The sequence below is a fragment of the Neoarthrinium moseri genome, assembly GCF_022829205.1.
Source record: "Neoarthrinium moseri strain CBS 164.80 chromosome Unknown scaffold119_Wmoseri_CBS_16480, whole genome shotgun sequence".
NCBI lineage: Eukaryota > Fungi > Ascomycota > Sordariomycetes > Amphisphaeriales > Apiosporaceae > Neoarthrinium > Neoarthrinium moseri.
Window position 1 is genome coordinate 17115 of NW_026055233.1, and position 14249 is coordinate 31363.

The 14249-nt window shown below is 57.8% G+C and overlaps 5 protein-coding genes across 5 annotated transcripts; 2 read left to right on the top strand and 3 right to left on the bottom strand.

Annotated features, from left to right (window-relative positions):
- Positions 1 to 1537: 1537 nt before the first annotated feature.
- Positions 1538 to 2081, top strand: JN550_013511 (uncharacterized protein; the record flags this gene model as incomplete). Its single annotated transcript, XM_049312106.1, has 3 exons — positions 1538 to 1640; positions 1717 to 1978; positions 2027 to 2081. The coding sequence occupies 3 exons, from the start codon at positions 1538 to 1540 to the stop codon at positions 2079 to 2081; spliced, it is 420 nt and encodes a 139-aa protein (XP_049164507.1).
- A 484-nt stretch (positions 2082 to 2565) lies between these two features.
- On the bottom strand, positions 2566 to 4182 carry JN550_013512 (uncharacterized protein; the record flags this gene model as incomplete). Its single annotated transcript, XM_049312107.1, has 6 exons — positions 2566 to 2841; positions 2900 to 3242; positions 3297 to 3393; positions 3528 to 3603; positions 3665 to 3844; positions 3907 to 4182. The coding sequence occupies 6 exons, from the start codon at positions 4180 to 4182 to the stop codon at positions 2566 to 2568; spliced, it is 1248 nt and encodes a 415-aa protein (XP_049164508.1).
- A 1944-nt stretch (positions 4183 to 6126) lies between these two features.
- Positions 6127 to 9335, bottom strand: JN550_013513 (uncharacterized protein; the record flags this gene model as incomplete). Its single annotated transcript, XM_049312108.1, has 2 exons — positions 6127 to 6530; positions 6605 to 9335. 2 exons carry the CDS (start codon positions 9333 to 9335, stop codon positions 6127 to 6129), a joined length of 3135 nt encoding a protein of 1044 aa, XP_049164509.1.
- Positions 9336 to 10417: 1082 nt separating this feature from the next.
- On the top strand, positions 10418 to 12739 carry JN550_013514 (uncharacterized protein; the record flags this gene model as incomplete). The annotated part of the gene is made up of 1 exon (XM_049312109.1): positions 10418 to 12739. One exon carries the CDS (start codon positions 10418 to 10420, stop codon positions 12737 to 12739), a length of 2322 nt encoding a protein of 773 aa, XP_049164510.1.
- Positions 12740 to 12902: 163 nt separating this feature from the next.
- Positions 12903 to 14231, bottom strand: JN550_013515 (uncharacterized protein; the record flags this gene model as incomplete). The annotated part of the gene is made up of 1 exon (XM_049312110.1): positions 12903 to 14231. The coding sequence occupies one exon, from the start codon at positions 14229 to 14231 to the stop codon at positions 12903 to 12905; it is 1329 nt and encodes a 442-aa protein (XP_049164511.1).
- Between the last annotated feature and the right edge of the window lie 18 nt (positions 14232 to 14249).

Genomic DNA, 14249 nt, shown 5'->3' on the forward strand with positions numbered 1-14249 from the left:
ACTGGAACCCATGAGAAGACGAAGCCGTTGATACTGAGAAGTTGCATTCCGCTGAAGTTTCCCGCATCACTGAGCAGACACACTACCTTCCCGTCTTTGGGACCACCGTGGCAAGGTTTCATTACCCACGTTCTCTTTGCCTTCTGTGACTGGTCACCAGCTGCCGTCGGCAGAAAAGTTCCTGTTGCGAATCGGCAAGATCTAAGATCCATGCAACTCTCAGCTCCAAGCTTTGTGACATTGCAAACGATGCACCAATCTAAGAGGGGGAGGGTACGTTGTGGCTCGAAGCAAATCGTTGGCCATATTTCAGTGCTCCCTCCCTATCATTCAATCTCTGACTAATACCATGTTGCCACATCTCCTCACGTTAAGCACTATACCGAATCCTGTTATCTGGGCACGATTTGTGCGGCCGCTTCCCACCAAAGCGAGCAGGCTACTAAACACCCTCTCCTCCCGTGCACACCATCACAGGAACAAATAACAGAATCAGCCGGATCTTGTAGAAGATACGGATTCATAGAGTGGCCGCCGTTGCTGCTGCTGTGACGATGTGCGAGTAAGTAGGACTATATTGCTGCTGTCCGCCGTGTGTAGGCCACGCAACGGGCATGATCTATGGAAACAATGTGATCAGTGAGGAGGACGTGTCTTTACAGCAAAATGGTTGATGGAGTGAGTACATTGAGGTCCTGGCTGGTGGCTGCAGCAAGCTCCGTTTTCCACGGAATCTCCATAGCCCCAACTAAGCCATCACATAGTGTGCAATGCTCTTCTGTGCCATACCTCAGTAGCAATCTGGGTGCCCTAATAACCCATCACATCCATAGGTTCTGATTCTTCTTCGGCCTTGACCAAACGTTGACACTCGACATTAATTAGGACCTCGTAAACTACCTAATCTCCATTACTCAACAAGAGCAGCCCGAGGGGTCGCAGCTGCTCCATATGTAACGTGCGCAGACGTATCGGGTTTCATAATACAACTCTCAGCCTTGACTCCCGGGTAGCTGCTCAGCGAGGCAGCGAGGAGCCGAAGAGATATAGTCGATCAGGGGGCTTTGGAGTTCCGTGTACGAAAAAACAACCCGCAATCAGAGAACAATGCCCCAGATAATTAGCATCGACGAGACTTATGTGCTTCTCTTGTACCTTGACCGAGGAAACCTATACAAAAGTTGAAGGTGCTCATAAAACTTCCAGCTTCGGCTGAGCCTCGTCAACTCGGAAGGTGACACCACCTTGGTATAATTATCCCATTGAAAACATGGACACGTGGTTGTTGAACATTTGATCATAATGGGTCGCGTAGGCTTTTCCCACCCTCTTCTGCGGCTTTAAAACCCGTCCCCTGCACAGCCATTGCGGCAGTCGATGTCGTGTTCGACCCTAAGCTGTTGGCTAGTGATACTCATCAGCCCCGCTTCTTGGCCAGTTACACCAAGTTTGGCTTGCTTCGTCTCCCAAACCCTTGCATGTAAACAGGTCCTCGGCCTCCTTCCCCTTCTCGGCCCTCATGACTAGGCTTGTTAAGATGAATACGATGGCTTCAGCTATGAAACGTTTCAAACTCGTGTTCTTTGTCCCCCCTTCTTCCCTCTCGCAGTGCAAGGACGCGATTTTCGCTGCGGGTGCAGGTAGGTACAAAGTTCTGACATGCAGCCCTTCCACGTAATCTGCACGGGTCTTATTACCCCGACTCCCGTGTGTCAGACACACCATGGGTACTTTACGCCAGCTCTGACGGTCGAGGACGGAGACTGATGCAAGATTACTACACAGGTCGGTACCCTGGCCCAGGGAATTATACCGAATGCTGTTGGACTAGCTTGGGGACTGGGCAATTCCGCCCCGGCGACACAGCCAAGCCACATTTGGGCAAGGTCGGTGAGGTCGAACAGGTAGAGGAGGTTCGGGTAGAGACACTGTGTATGGGCGAGGACGTGGTGAAGAAAGCTGTCGAGGCGTTGAAGAGGTGCGCGCTGCAGTACATGTCAATGTCGCTCAAGCTGACTGAATTTAGCGCACATCCCTACGAGGAACCTGCCTACGAGGTATACAAGCTCGAAGACTATTAGGTTGCAACCGGCAAGTCCTGGGACCCCATCGGGGTCGAGATCGAACACTCACGCTACTCTACATATACTCCAACCAAAGATCGGTGAGAACGCCCGAGTGGCTATTACTGTGCCAGCTAGCTGTTGGATCCAAGCATAGGGGACTAGTTTTGCGGCTTTATTTTTACTGAAATATCACCACGCCTGTTACTTTCACTGCTCTTTATTTCGCCCCCAATGATGATTCCAGGAGTTCATGTGTGCCGACCAAGACGCCTCGCCGCAAGTGCAATGGCAGTGCCACAATGAAGGGTATGTTCTTTATTATCCGACGAGACACCGGAGTTTATGCTATACAATAGTACGGGACTGACCATACAGCCAGGTGAGACCCAGCCGACTTAGGGCCGGGGCTGACGGAGCCGCCGTTCTGCTCGCCCACGTATATCCAACTTACAGCCTCGGACCAGGCAACCTGGCCTTGTCACCACCATGAGTCAGATGCTTAGTGTCGCCTTGCCAAACGACCGAAGGCCGGGATAGCGGCAGGGGCCGACCGCCTCTTGATGTGCCTGGCCCCAGTGCTGTTGGCAGACTCGCCGTTGTTTGCAAGCAAGTTCACAGTGCTACTTGGGACACCCGAGACAACATCGGAGAGGGCGCTCTGTGCGATGTAGCTGCAAAGCTCCTGGGGATCCTTTGGTGCGGTTCCCAGGCCGAGCAGATAGGCAGCAAGGCCGGCAATATGAGGGCTGGCCATCGAAGTGCCGGAGATCGTGTTCTGATAGCCCCGTTAGCATGAACTAGACAAACAGTAACTCCAATGGTTTGTAACTTACCGTTTTACCATCGAGCCATGTGCTCTCGATATCGGTACCAGGTGCGAGGATGTCAACGAGTTTGCCAAAGTTGGAGTACTCGGCGAGCTGATCGTCGATGTCGGTGGCTCCGACGGTGCAGACCGACTCCTCCGAAGCTGGCGAAGAAGTGGAGGCATCAGCCGCCTCGTTGCCCGCTGCGACGGCAAGGAAAAGGCCAGCCTCGACAATTGCGGCGGCCGCCTGGTTGATGGCAGAGGAAACCTGACCACCGAGGGACATGTTGACGACGATGCCATTGGGGCAGTCTTCGCGTCCCTGGGCGTCATCAACGACGAAGTCCATTCCGGACAGCACCTGGGAGCTGAGCGCCAAGTGTTAGACAGCTTCCACGCAGTGTTTGAGTCATCCGACGTACTTTGTTCCTTCGCCGCTAGAGTCAAGGACCTTGACAGCGAACAGCTTGGTCTTCTTGGCAACACCATAAGTGACCGAGCCTACGGTTCCGGCAACATCTACAGATTTGCCGTCAGCGGTTGTTGTGATGGGTTAATAGCCAAAGGGTGGTATTTGAGAACCGAGATATACTCGTAGTGGATGTAGGTTTCGGACGGGTTGCACCGTTCCACGGGGTTAGGAGCTCACTTACGCGTGCCGTGTCCTTGCCCGTCAGTGTCGTCGTTGTCAGCATAGTTGGCCAAGAATTCAGCTCGCCCTTCGAATTCCTGTCTCCCGGGTCAGAAAGCTAATCGGGGTTGCAACAGGACGAAGATTCCGAGAGCATACCGGGTGCGTCGTGTCAATACCCGTATCGACAATGTAGGCACAGGTGCCTTCCCCTGCCGAGTCATCGTACGTATACGTGGTGCTGCCAGACTTGGCATTGGACAGGCGAGCCAGGCCCCAGTCTGCGTTTCTCTGTGTGGCCTTGATGGTGATGATGGCGTCTTGCTCGATATAGTCAATCTGTGTTTTAAGTTAGACGAGCAGGTCACGACAAGACGCGGATAAGTGTGCAAAGGACGTACAGAGTCGTCGTTTCGCAGGGCATCCAATTCCTCGGCTGTGAGGCTGGAGGCAAAGCCGGTGAATTTTCCAGAGTTGTATACATGGTCGGCATCGCTTGAAAGGGTTTTCATGGCCATGCCAAGAGCTCCGTCCTGGGCATCATGCTTCAACTTGATGATGTATTTCCCATCAACAAGTTGGCCACCTCGGGGTTTGAGGAGAGGCGCCGGCTGGGCTCTCTTCGAGGGAGCAGCAAGTGCCAGAGGCAGCACAGATAGGACGGCGGCGGTACGCATCTTGGATGGAACGACGAGTTACGAAAGGTTTGACTTGGATGCCAAAAGGAAAAAAAAAAGAGTGGTTATACTGAAGAATGAGGGTGCAATGATGGACTGGAGTGAGTTGAGCTTCGTAACGATGTATCCCTTTCAAGGAGTGTGTGCAAGAGTCGATGCCTACTGAGCGAACGACTACATACATCAGAAGAGTGACGACGATGCGGCCATATTTATCTCTTCCAGCCCCTGTGGGAAAGACTTGTTGGAAGTGGACCTTGTCGTGACGATCATCAACAGGTACAAGTGCGCCAAAGACGCTGGGCCAATCACCGCTCCGCGCTGCTCCATTCTACCTCGCCGGCTACCGGTGGAGAAGCACATGCCGATATGGCAGGCAAGAAGGAAGACCAAGCTTGTTTGAATGACGACCGTCGATCATGGCCTCCCGGTCCAGCCAACCCGACGTGTAAACAGCCTCGAGCCATGGGCCGCCAATGCTGGCACGCATAGGAGCCTACCAGGGAAAGACGTGATGCCCGAGAGGGCATGGATCCGGGAGCTTGTCTGATTTGGTAGGCTCGGGGTACTGCAATCAATGGCATTTGTTTGGGAAAAGGGCCAACCAGCGGCCACGTTCAGAGTTCCGCATGTGGTCCCGGCCAAGTCAGGCATGGATGAAGCAGGCAACGCATACGGTCCGACCTCGCCAGCGGTAGTTGCAGCCGGGGACGGCTTAAGATCGCCAGTGAGATTTGATGAGTGCCCCCCCAGGCGGCGGATATGCAAGGCCAATAAGAGCCACCAGGTCGGGTGCTAAGAAATGCCAAGCCGTGGGCCACCCCCCAGAGGGCGGTTGAGCCCCTGGCCCTTGAGCCTCACATCAAGGCCTGAGCTTTCCACATCGGGAAACTCGCCTCTGTGGGATTGCCGTCTGAAACGCGACGCTGGCCAACATATATCCCCGAGACTAATGAGATCATGCTAGGCCAAAGCAGCTGCTCTCCAAGTCAAGCTGTCGCGGCTGTCCCGTCTCGCGCAAGCTTGTGTGTGCTAAGCCCAACGCAGCAGGAGGCCGATTCGCAAAATTGGCATCGACGGCCAAGACCCGAAGATATGTCCGCATCTGCAGCGCCAGATAGACTTTCGCGCCGTTGTGGGGTACGGATCGTTCGATTCTGTACCTACCCGCCGCCCCATTCTCTACTAAGTTATGTTTCACCATTGGTAGCGGAGGAGTATACAGGCCTTCTTCAGACGAGCCGCTAACTTGGCGCAGTTGGACGGGAAGTTTAATTGTAGCCAAGTTATACTCCCCCATGTAGATGGCCTGCTCTGGATGGGCATCTAGTCATGTATATAGCCTAGTCTGTTCTGAAGTATATTATATGGAGTTCGGACTGGTTGGGCCAAGAGAGGCGTTTACAGCTAGTACTAGTCATTGGTCGAGATTCGCATCAGTTTCTTCGAGTATATCCAAGGTTCAAGGGCGTTGGTGAGGCCGTGGCTGATTGCTCTAAAGACCAGCTTCTCGCAAGGACTGCTGCCCCCGCTGCGGTTGAGGGTTTTCCGTGTGCTACGGAAAACAACCTTGTCCAACAAGACACTAGATCTCGCCCCTTGGGCTAAGACTTCTAGATACCCCGCCGGAAGTTGGGACAGCCATCGGTGGCCCTTCCTAGGCACCGCACAATGTTGCCCCTGACAGTCTACATATCACGATTACCACAGGACTGTGGCTTGTGTCAGCTTAAGTGGTATCCGTATGGGAACCATGCTGTACAGATGGACTCAGCGGCATCGATCATGGCAACCAAGACCAGGACAAACGCGCGGTATGCTCAGGTGCGTGTCCTTTTCACGGTGTCAGAATTGTTCAAACGATAACGACACGTTGCTGTTGGATGAATAAACAAAAGGGGGGAATCATTAACAAAGACAAACAAGACGACGTTATGCTGCCCGTCACTCCCCGTCCGTCAGCAGCTCCTCTACAATAGACTCCCCCTCTGTCTGCCGTATAGTGTCATTACTGGGACCGTCGTCGCCCGAGTCCTCTTCTTCTTTAATGGGCTCCTGGGTCAGGATGCTATCTTCTGTGACGGTCCGGTCATCACCGGCGACGGACACGCTGACGCTGCGGCTAATGCTTCGCCTAGTCCCCTTCTCCTGCTCCGTCAGTTGGTTCACGATCTTGCCAAGGCTCACGTGGATCTTGTAGAGGGCGTTCCGGCTTGTGGCATCCGAGAGCAGATTCTCTTCCACAGCCAGGGAAACGCCCTCATATAGACCCCGTATCTTGTCTTCCGACGAAGCCGGGGACACGTAGAGCTTTCCAAGTAGGAGTGCGATGACCTTCTTCTCCTCCTCTGTGCAAAAAAAAAAAAAAAAAAAAAAATTGTCAGCTCATAGTTACGTGGCGCCTGGCGTCGGGGACACTTACTACCCGTGTTCCCATTCAACTTGTCCAAGATATCTGCCGCGAGCTCGAGGTGCACATCTCCATTGACATTCTTCTTCTCGGCGTCCATGGGCACACCGGGTTGGTAGCATTTCCGGGGATCCGTCCAATCAACCAGACAAGCACCGATGCTGTTGAGACTTGCCATTTCCTCATCGACGTCGGCATCGTCGTCTTCCAGTCCCTCCCTTACGTTGTAGAGCGCGTGTAGGGCGTCGAGGGCAACACAGCGCATCAGGTCCTGGTTCTCCGCTCTCGAGTAACAGAAGACGGGGAGGAAGTAGTTGAGTGCTTGGCGCACGCTCTGGTTTCCAGCCGTGGCAGGGTCGAAATAGGCCACGACCAAAGTCTTGAGGAGCTCGGCCGAGGTGTCATGATCCGTGACTACTCTTCCCAGTAGAAGCTTCGAGACAGCGACTGTCGCCGCGCCTTGCACCTCCGGATTCTTGGAGCCGGAGCGCAACGCTTTGACGTAGACCTTGAGGAGTGTAGGGTTGGCAGTGAGCAGCTGCGAGCCATGGACGTTGAGGATGTCCGTCAGGATCTGCAGGGCGGTAATCTGCAACGCTGCGTGGCCCTTGGTGAAGAAGTGCATAAACAGCGTCAGGTTCTCCTCTGCCAGTGGCCTATCAAGGAGTGCGCACAGTCCCAGACAGACGAGGCCGCGTTCCCGGACCGGGGCCTCGTGGCTGCGGACGGCGGGCACGACCAGATTGTTCAGCATGGCGACGAGATGGTCGTTCTCCTGCAAGGTCCCCTCGACGTTTGACAGCATACATTGCACAATGTGTAGACACTTCATATTGATCATGATCTCCTTGATGGCTTTTGCTCTCGCCTCTTCCTCGCTGAGCTCTGGGCCCTTTGCGCGCTTGTCGCTCTTGGTCGGGGTACCGTCACTGCTGACGTCTGAACGGGCGGAGTGGAAACTGTCGTCGTCGTTGTCCGGGGCGGGTTCGTCCACTATGGTGTCGTGCACGTCGGCCACGGCCTCGAGCACGACGCTGCAGAACTCCTTCTCCCCGGCGGCGTCCGGGGCGCAGATATCGCGGAGCACGTCGACGGTAAGCTTGGTGACCTCGTCGGGAAGTTCCGGGATGGACAAGGTCTGCCTAAGAAGAGAAAACATCTTCCTGCGGCCGACCTCGTCGGAGTAGTCTAGCGTCAGGATAATGTGCAGGAGCTGCTCGACGATGAACTCCTGCTCCACCGTGTCCTCCTCGTCCTCGTCCTCGGCGACCTCTTGGCTGTTCACCCTGCGAAGCGCCTCGACAAGCACGTTGAGGTACCGGTCGAGGAAGAAGGCCAGCTTGGTGACCTCGGGGAGCTTTTCCTCGACGAGGGACTCGTACTTCCGGTTCCCCTCGGCGCGGCAAAAGTCGTTGAAGCTCCTGGCCATGAAGACGGACTCGGCGCTGAGGGTCTCCCAGAACTGGTCGTCGAAAGCGACGGCCTCCCGGTAGTCGGGGCGGCCCTCCCAGAAACCTTTCATGGCCTCGAGGGCGACGCCGTTCTCGACGCCCGAGTTGACGACGTCGATGCGCTCGAGGAGCTCGAGGAGCCCGTCGAAGCTGGGCTCGGCGGGCTCGGCGGGCTTCCCGTCCTCGGGAGCGGGGTTGACGCCGGCACAGTCCTCGATCCAGCGCTCCCGGAAGAGGCGGCCGGCGGCCTTGCGCACGTTGTCGTCTCGGTCCCTCAGGCCCCAGCGGAGCAGCTTCTCGCGCATGGAGAGGGACAGGTGGCGGAAGTCGCCCAGGGCCGGGAGGAGCCTGGCGTAGACGGCGCGGCGGGTCTGGGCGTCCTGGTCGCGGGCCCGCTCGAGGAGGTAGGGGAGGGTGGTGGGGAGGATGGGCAGGTTGACCAGCAGGGAGCGGCGGACGTCGGCGCTGGGGTCGTTCTGCAGGACCTCGAGGAGCTTCTCGAGCAGGCCGGTCTCGGCCTCATCGTCGCTGTCGTCCGAGTTGGCCATGGCCTCGACCTGGTTGCCGGCCAGGCGGCCGAGCCCGAGGACGGCCTGGGCGCGGACCATGGCCTCCTTGTCGCGGATGCGCCTGAGCAGGCCCTGGCGCAGCTTCTGGAACAGGTCGTCGTCGATGGCGTCGAGGGAGTTGATGATGTGGGAGATGAGCTGGGTGGCACGGTACCTCACGTACTTGTCCTTGGCGGCCAGGAGGGGCAGGACGGCCTCCATAAGGTGGGTGATGAGACGGGTGCTGGGGGTCTCGGGCATGGTGCTAGCGTCGGCGTCCTCCTCGCCCAGCAGCTCGTTGTCCTTGTCGCTGGCGTGGCGCAGGAACAGGCCGACGAAGCGGACAGTCTTCTCGCCGACGGCCTCGCTCTTCTTGACGGGCATGGCACGCAGGACGCAGCGGGTGAACTCTGGGTTGAAGTCGGCCTCGTCAAAGTCGGCGTCGGCATCGCTGGCGCTGGGGGCCTTGTGGCGGGCGGCGGGCTCGTAGCAGCATGCCTCGTGCAGCTTGCGCAGGTTGACGACGAGCTTGCGGTGGGAGGCGGTGGTCTTCTGGGCATCCTTGAAGATGGCGCAGATGCGGGTGCGCAAGGTGCTCTCGGGCGTCTCGTCGGGGATGTCGACGGCGGCCGAGGAGACGCGCGAGGTGGTGGAGGCGCGGGACTTGAGGGTGGCGGCCGACGACTTGTGCGAGACGGCAGCGCTTGAGTTGCGCGTCGCCCTCGTCGAGGCTCTGGCGGGCATTGTGTGGCGGGACTGTCGTCGTCGTTATTGTTGTTGTTGTTGTGCGTAAGGTTGTCGGTGGTGGAGGCGGAGAGAGATGCGCCGCCGCCCGGGGTCCTGCGCCGGTCGTTCGTCGATGCCGGTGCGGTGCGGTGCGGTACGGTGCGATACAGAGCAGAGAGCGGACCGAGTGACGGCTGCTTGATTGACACCAAGGACGAAAATACGAAGGAGAAAAAGGAAGCGAGTGTCGAGGAGAGTCAAGCTGGCAGCCGAGTCCACTGGTTCGTGGCGCCGAATGCAGATGTTTTGTCGTAATTGTTGTTCCTTCTGCGCACCCGATACCCAGTCCCAAATGTCCCGCCCGACCAAAAGGCGCTGGGCTGCCCTGGCTGGTTGGTTGCCCACCGGCACTCTGCTATGGATAACAAGACGCGGTCCGCGTGACGCCTCTGAGTGGTCGGATTTGTTTGTGCCACGGCTGTCAAAGTCAACATTGGACGGAGCAGCCGCGGGGGGGAAGGGGGGGGCACAAGGGGGACACAAGGGGGCCACCGGAGCAACAAAAACAAAAGCGAAGCGTCCCCGGCCAGCTGGCAGCGGCCGCGCTCCCGGGCATCATATGGAGGTACCTGCCATCTGTTGACCCTGCCAGCCTGGGCGGCACTGAGTACTTGGTGTTTCGAGTTCGGGGGCGGGCAGGGGGGGCTGCCTGGTGCCCCGAGTATTGCATGTCGCCAAGTTTACCATGTACACATCATTACTATGGGGACACTACCCCGCGCTAAGGCGAGAGCTAGCTGCCTTGGGGTACCCAACTCATCCTCACCAGGCAAGGTAAGAACTTTGTGCAGCCCATGCACAAGTGGATTCCGGCTTATCGCAGCGATAAGCCAAAGCCGTTTCCAACTTTTTTTTTTTCTGCTTTAATTCCATGCGGCAGGTGGGACCGTCGACTGAATAGAATCAAGGCATAGCATATACTGTAGCAATCTATAGCTACGAGGCAGCCAGATTCACGCACTGCCCCCTTCGCCGCACTGGACCGTTGGTGACCTGGCAGCCGAGATTTTACTCGCACCAGAGAAGCGAACGCTCGCATCATGGCCGGACCGACCAAGCGCCGCCGCGACGACGGCGACGACGCCGAGCTGAAGAAGCCAGACCAGCCGCCCACGCCCGCGTCCGCCCAAGCAGACGACACGGAAGCCAAGCAGCCCTCCTCCAAGCGAGCCCGCGTCGAGGCTGGTAAGTCTCTGTTCGTGCGCTCGCTCCCGCCCTCCGCCACCGACGAGTCCTTGGCCGACTTCTTCTCCCAACACTTCCCCGTCAAGAATGCCCTCGTCGTCACGGACCCGGCCACCAAGCAGTCCCGCGGCTATGGCTTCGTCGTCTTCACCGACGCCCAGGACGCCGTCGACGCCCGCGAGAGGCTGAACGGCCAGAAGTTCGACGGCCGCCCCATCAACATCGACGTCGCCAAGTCCCGCGACCGCAAGCCCGGCGCCGACACCTCCCAGAAGGACCAGAGGCACGCCGCCGAGAGGGAGGCCAGGAAACCCCCCAAGCTGATTGTCCGCAACCTGCCCTGGAGCATCAAGAAGCCCGACCAGCTGGCCGCCCTCTTCCGTGCCTACGGAAAGATCATCTACTGCGACCTGCCCCAGGACAAGGGCAAGCTCTCCGGCTTTGGCTTCGTCACCATGAAGCGCAAGGGCGCTGAGCGCGCCATCGAGGCTGTCAACGGCAAGGTCGTCGATGGCCGGCCTCTGGCCGTCGATTGGGCCGTCAGCAAGTCCGAGTGGACCACCCAGCAGCAGAAGGAACAGGCACAGGATAAAGCCGTGTCCAAATCGGACAAGAAGGCCAAGAAGACCAAGGCGGCAAACGAAAACGATGGCAGCAAGGAAACCGAGGACGGCGAGGGCGACGACAAGGAAAAGGACGAGAACGAGGACGAGGACGAGGACGAGGAAGAGGACGAAGACCTGCGCAACTTCATGAAGAACTTTGGAGACAAGCTGGAGGACGAGGAGGATAGTGCAGCGGAGGACAACGAGCTTGATCCGGAGGGTGACGATGCATCAGACAGTGATGGCGATGCGAGCAACGACGAGGGAGACTCGGATCCCGCCCCCAAGCCTCTCGTGACGGACAACTCGTCCACCATCTTCATCCGGAATTTGCCCTTCTCCACCACCGACCCGGAGCTCAGGGCCCACTTCGAGTCCTTCGGCCCCGTTCGCTACGCCCGCGTCGTCATGGACCGTGCGACCGACCGCCCCGCCGGCACTGGCTTTGTGAACTTTGCCAGCCTCGACGACGCCAAGAAGTGCTTGAGGGGAGCCCCTCGGCCGCGCCCCGCAGATGCCTTCGGCAAGCGTTCCATCCTGCAGGACGAGTCCGCAGACCAGGCCGGCTTGTACACACTCGACGGCCGCGTACTCCAGGTCTCACAGGCCGTAAGCAAAGACGAAGCAACCAAGCTGACCGAGGAAGGCATTACGGCCCGTGGTGGCAAGGACAAGGACAAGAGGCGGCTGTACCTCCTGGCCGAGGGCACCATCTCGAATGACTCGCCCTTGTACGCCCTCTTGTCTCCCTCTGAGATCAAGATTCGGGAAGACAGCGCCGCCCAGAGGAAGAGGCAGATCCAGAGCAACCCCAGCCTACATCTCAGTCTCACCCGACTGGCTGTCCGGAACATTCCCAGGGACCTGGACTCCAAGGCGCTCAAAGCCCTCGCACGTGAGGCCGTCGTCGGCTTCGCCACCGACGTCAAGGGAGGTCGGCGCCAACCCCTTTCCAAGGAGGAGATCGTCCGGGGTGGCGAGGAGGATCGGGAAGCTGAGCACAAGCGGAAGGAAAAGGGCAGAGGCGTGGTCAAGCAGGTCAAGATTGTCTTCGAGAACAGGGAGGGCTCCAAGGTGACTGAGGGCGACGGCGCCGGCCGGAGTCGTGGATACGGGTTCATCGAGTACTACTCTCATCGACCCGCTCTAATGGCCCTTCGCTGGCTGAACGGCCACGCAGTGAAGAACGCTGCTGGCAAGTCTCACCGCCTCATTGTCGAGTTTGCCATTGAGAATGCCCAGGTCGTGGCAAGACGCAACGATAGGCAGACAAAATTTCAGCACAATGCATCGTCGGACACGAACGCACAAGGCCAGGGCAGGCCTCAATGGAGGGCCGATGGGGCTCGCTCCCACGGTGGCCGTGACGGCAGGAAGCCGGGCGGTCCTGGAAAGGGGGCCTTTGGCTCGAGAGGCCAGGGGGCTGGCCAAGGGCCCGACAAGGCCGTGCCAGAAGCGGACGGGAAGGATTCCAAGAGGAAGAACGCCATCCGCGATACCCTCGAGCAGAAGATCATTGGGAGGAAGAGGGTCATGAGGAAAAAGAAGGCCAATGCTCGTGGCAAGGCATGAGGGGAGTTGCCTATTGCGGCATGTGCAAACTAAAAGGCTACAGCCACCTTTAATAATACAAAGCTTCGTTGGGCCGAGAGTAGTTGCCAACGCCATCGAAAAATAAACCCAGATTTTGTCATGGCAGATCTGTCATTCATCTCGTACACAAACACCGTCACTTTCATCCCCTCTTCGTCCAGAACCACCCGCCTGAGTTCCCATCCGAGTTTGTTTCGTTTGCATGATCATGCCTTTCTTGTCCAGTCTGATCACGCATGCTGCCGGAAATGAATTGCGTTACTGTTGATTGTTGCGTAATGTTGCCACTGGGGTCGCGCCTCTCCGTAATGACTTTCTTCTGGGTTCCCCCACGAAGAGTTTGCCACTCTGTCGTTGTTATCACCTGGCTTCCGTCTGGTGCGACTGAGGTTTCGGAATTTGTCGTCGAGTCCGGAGCAGGCCCAGACTTGGGCTCAGGCCACTTGTCGTGAAAGTTGTTGAATATGGCATCCCACGAAGGCCACACACTGGCCGTGGCCTGAGCATACCGGGACTTGAGCGCCTGACAGAGATCCTCAAATGAGTTGGGTTCGTGGCCATCTTGATTGGCAGGCCGCCCCTCGGGTTTGATTTCCTCGGCAGACCGGCGATCTCTTCCATCTACTTGCACACCTTGTGTAAACCGATCCTCTCCACGCTCGGCCGTCTCTGTCCTCCATGGGTTGTTGAGTGTTCTTAGCTCACGGCGTACGGCGCCGGGCTGGGCGTCAAACAGGCCCAAACGATAGATGGTCGACTGATATCCGGCTTCCGCCTCACTTCCAGCAGCTTGTTTGATGAGCATGCTCGTGTGGCGCTCTGCGTCGGCCCTGCTGGGATAACGCAGCGCCGAAACCTTATGTAAGATCTCCCTCGCGCCGTCGCGGAAAGCCGGGCGAGGAAAATAGGAGTCCCATAACCGGCGACGCTCAAGGGAGGACGCCCACTCCCAGTCGCCGGAGCCTGCGGCGAAGAGAGAAAAGTCGGCCCACGACAGGAGGGGAGCATGCCTACTCCTCGCGGCAAGCCACATCTGCTCAACATCCTGCGGGGGCCGGCCAGAGGAGGTGGTCAGGAGGTCCTCGAAAGCATCCCGGAAGGTGAAGGGCTGGTCGTAGTGACCGGGTGCGTCATTGGGGACGGGCTGCCTCAGCCCATCCAGATGCAGAGGTGAATAAGGCGAATACTTCAGCCAGGAGTGGACTGTTTGCCGGCGTAACCTCTCGGCAACATGTTCAACTGCACCTCCCCCAACAGAAATGTCCCGCTGGGATGGAGTATCGATGTCGTTGCTGTCAGCAGTGACGGCAGTAGTAGACCTGACACCTGGCTCGGCCATCTTCACACTCCGGTCGGATTCGGCAGACTCGAATGGCAGAGATTGAATACCCTGCCAGGCCTGCGAGACTTGGTTGTCGACCTGGTCCTTGAACCGCACGAAGGGATTGGTAGGGCCCTGACCCTCCGGCATTCTCGGACCAAACTGGTT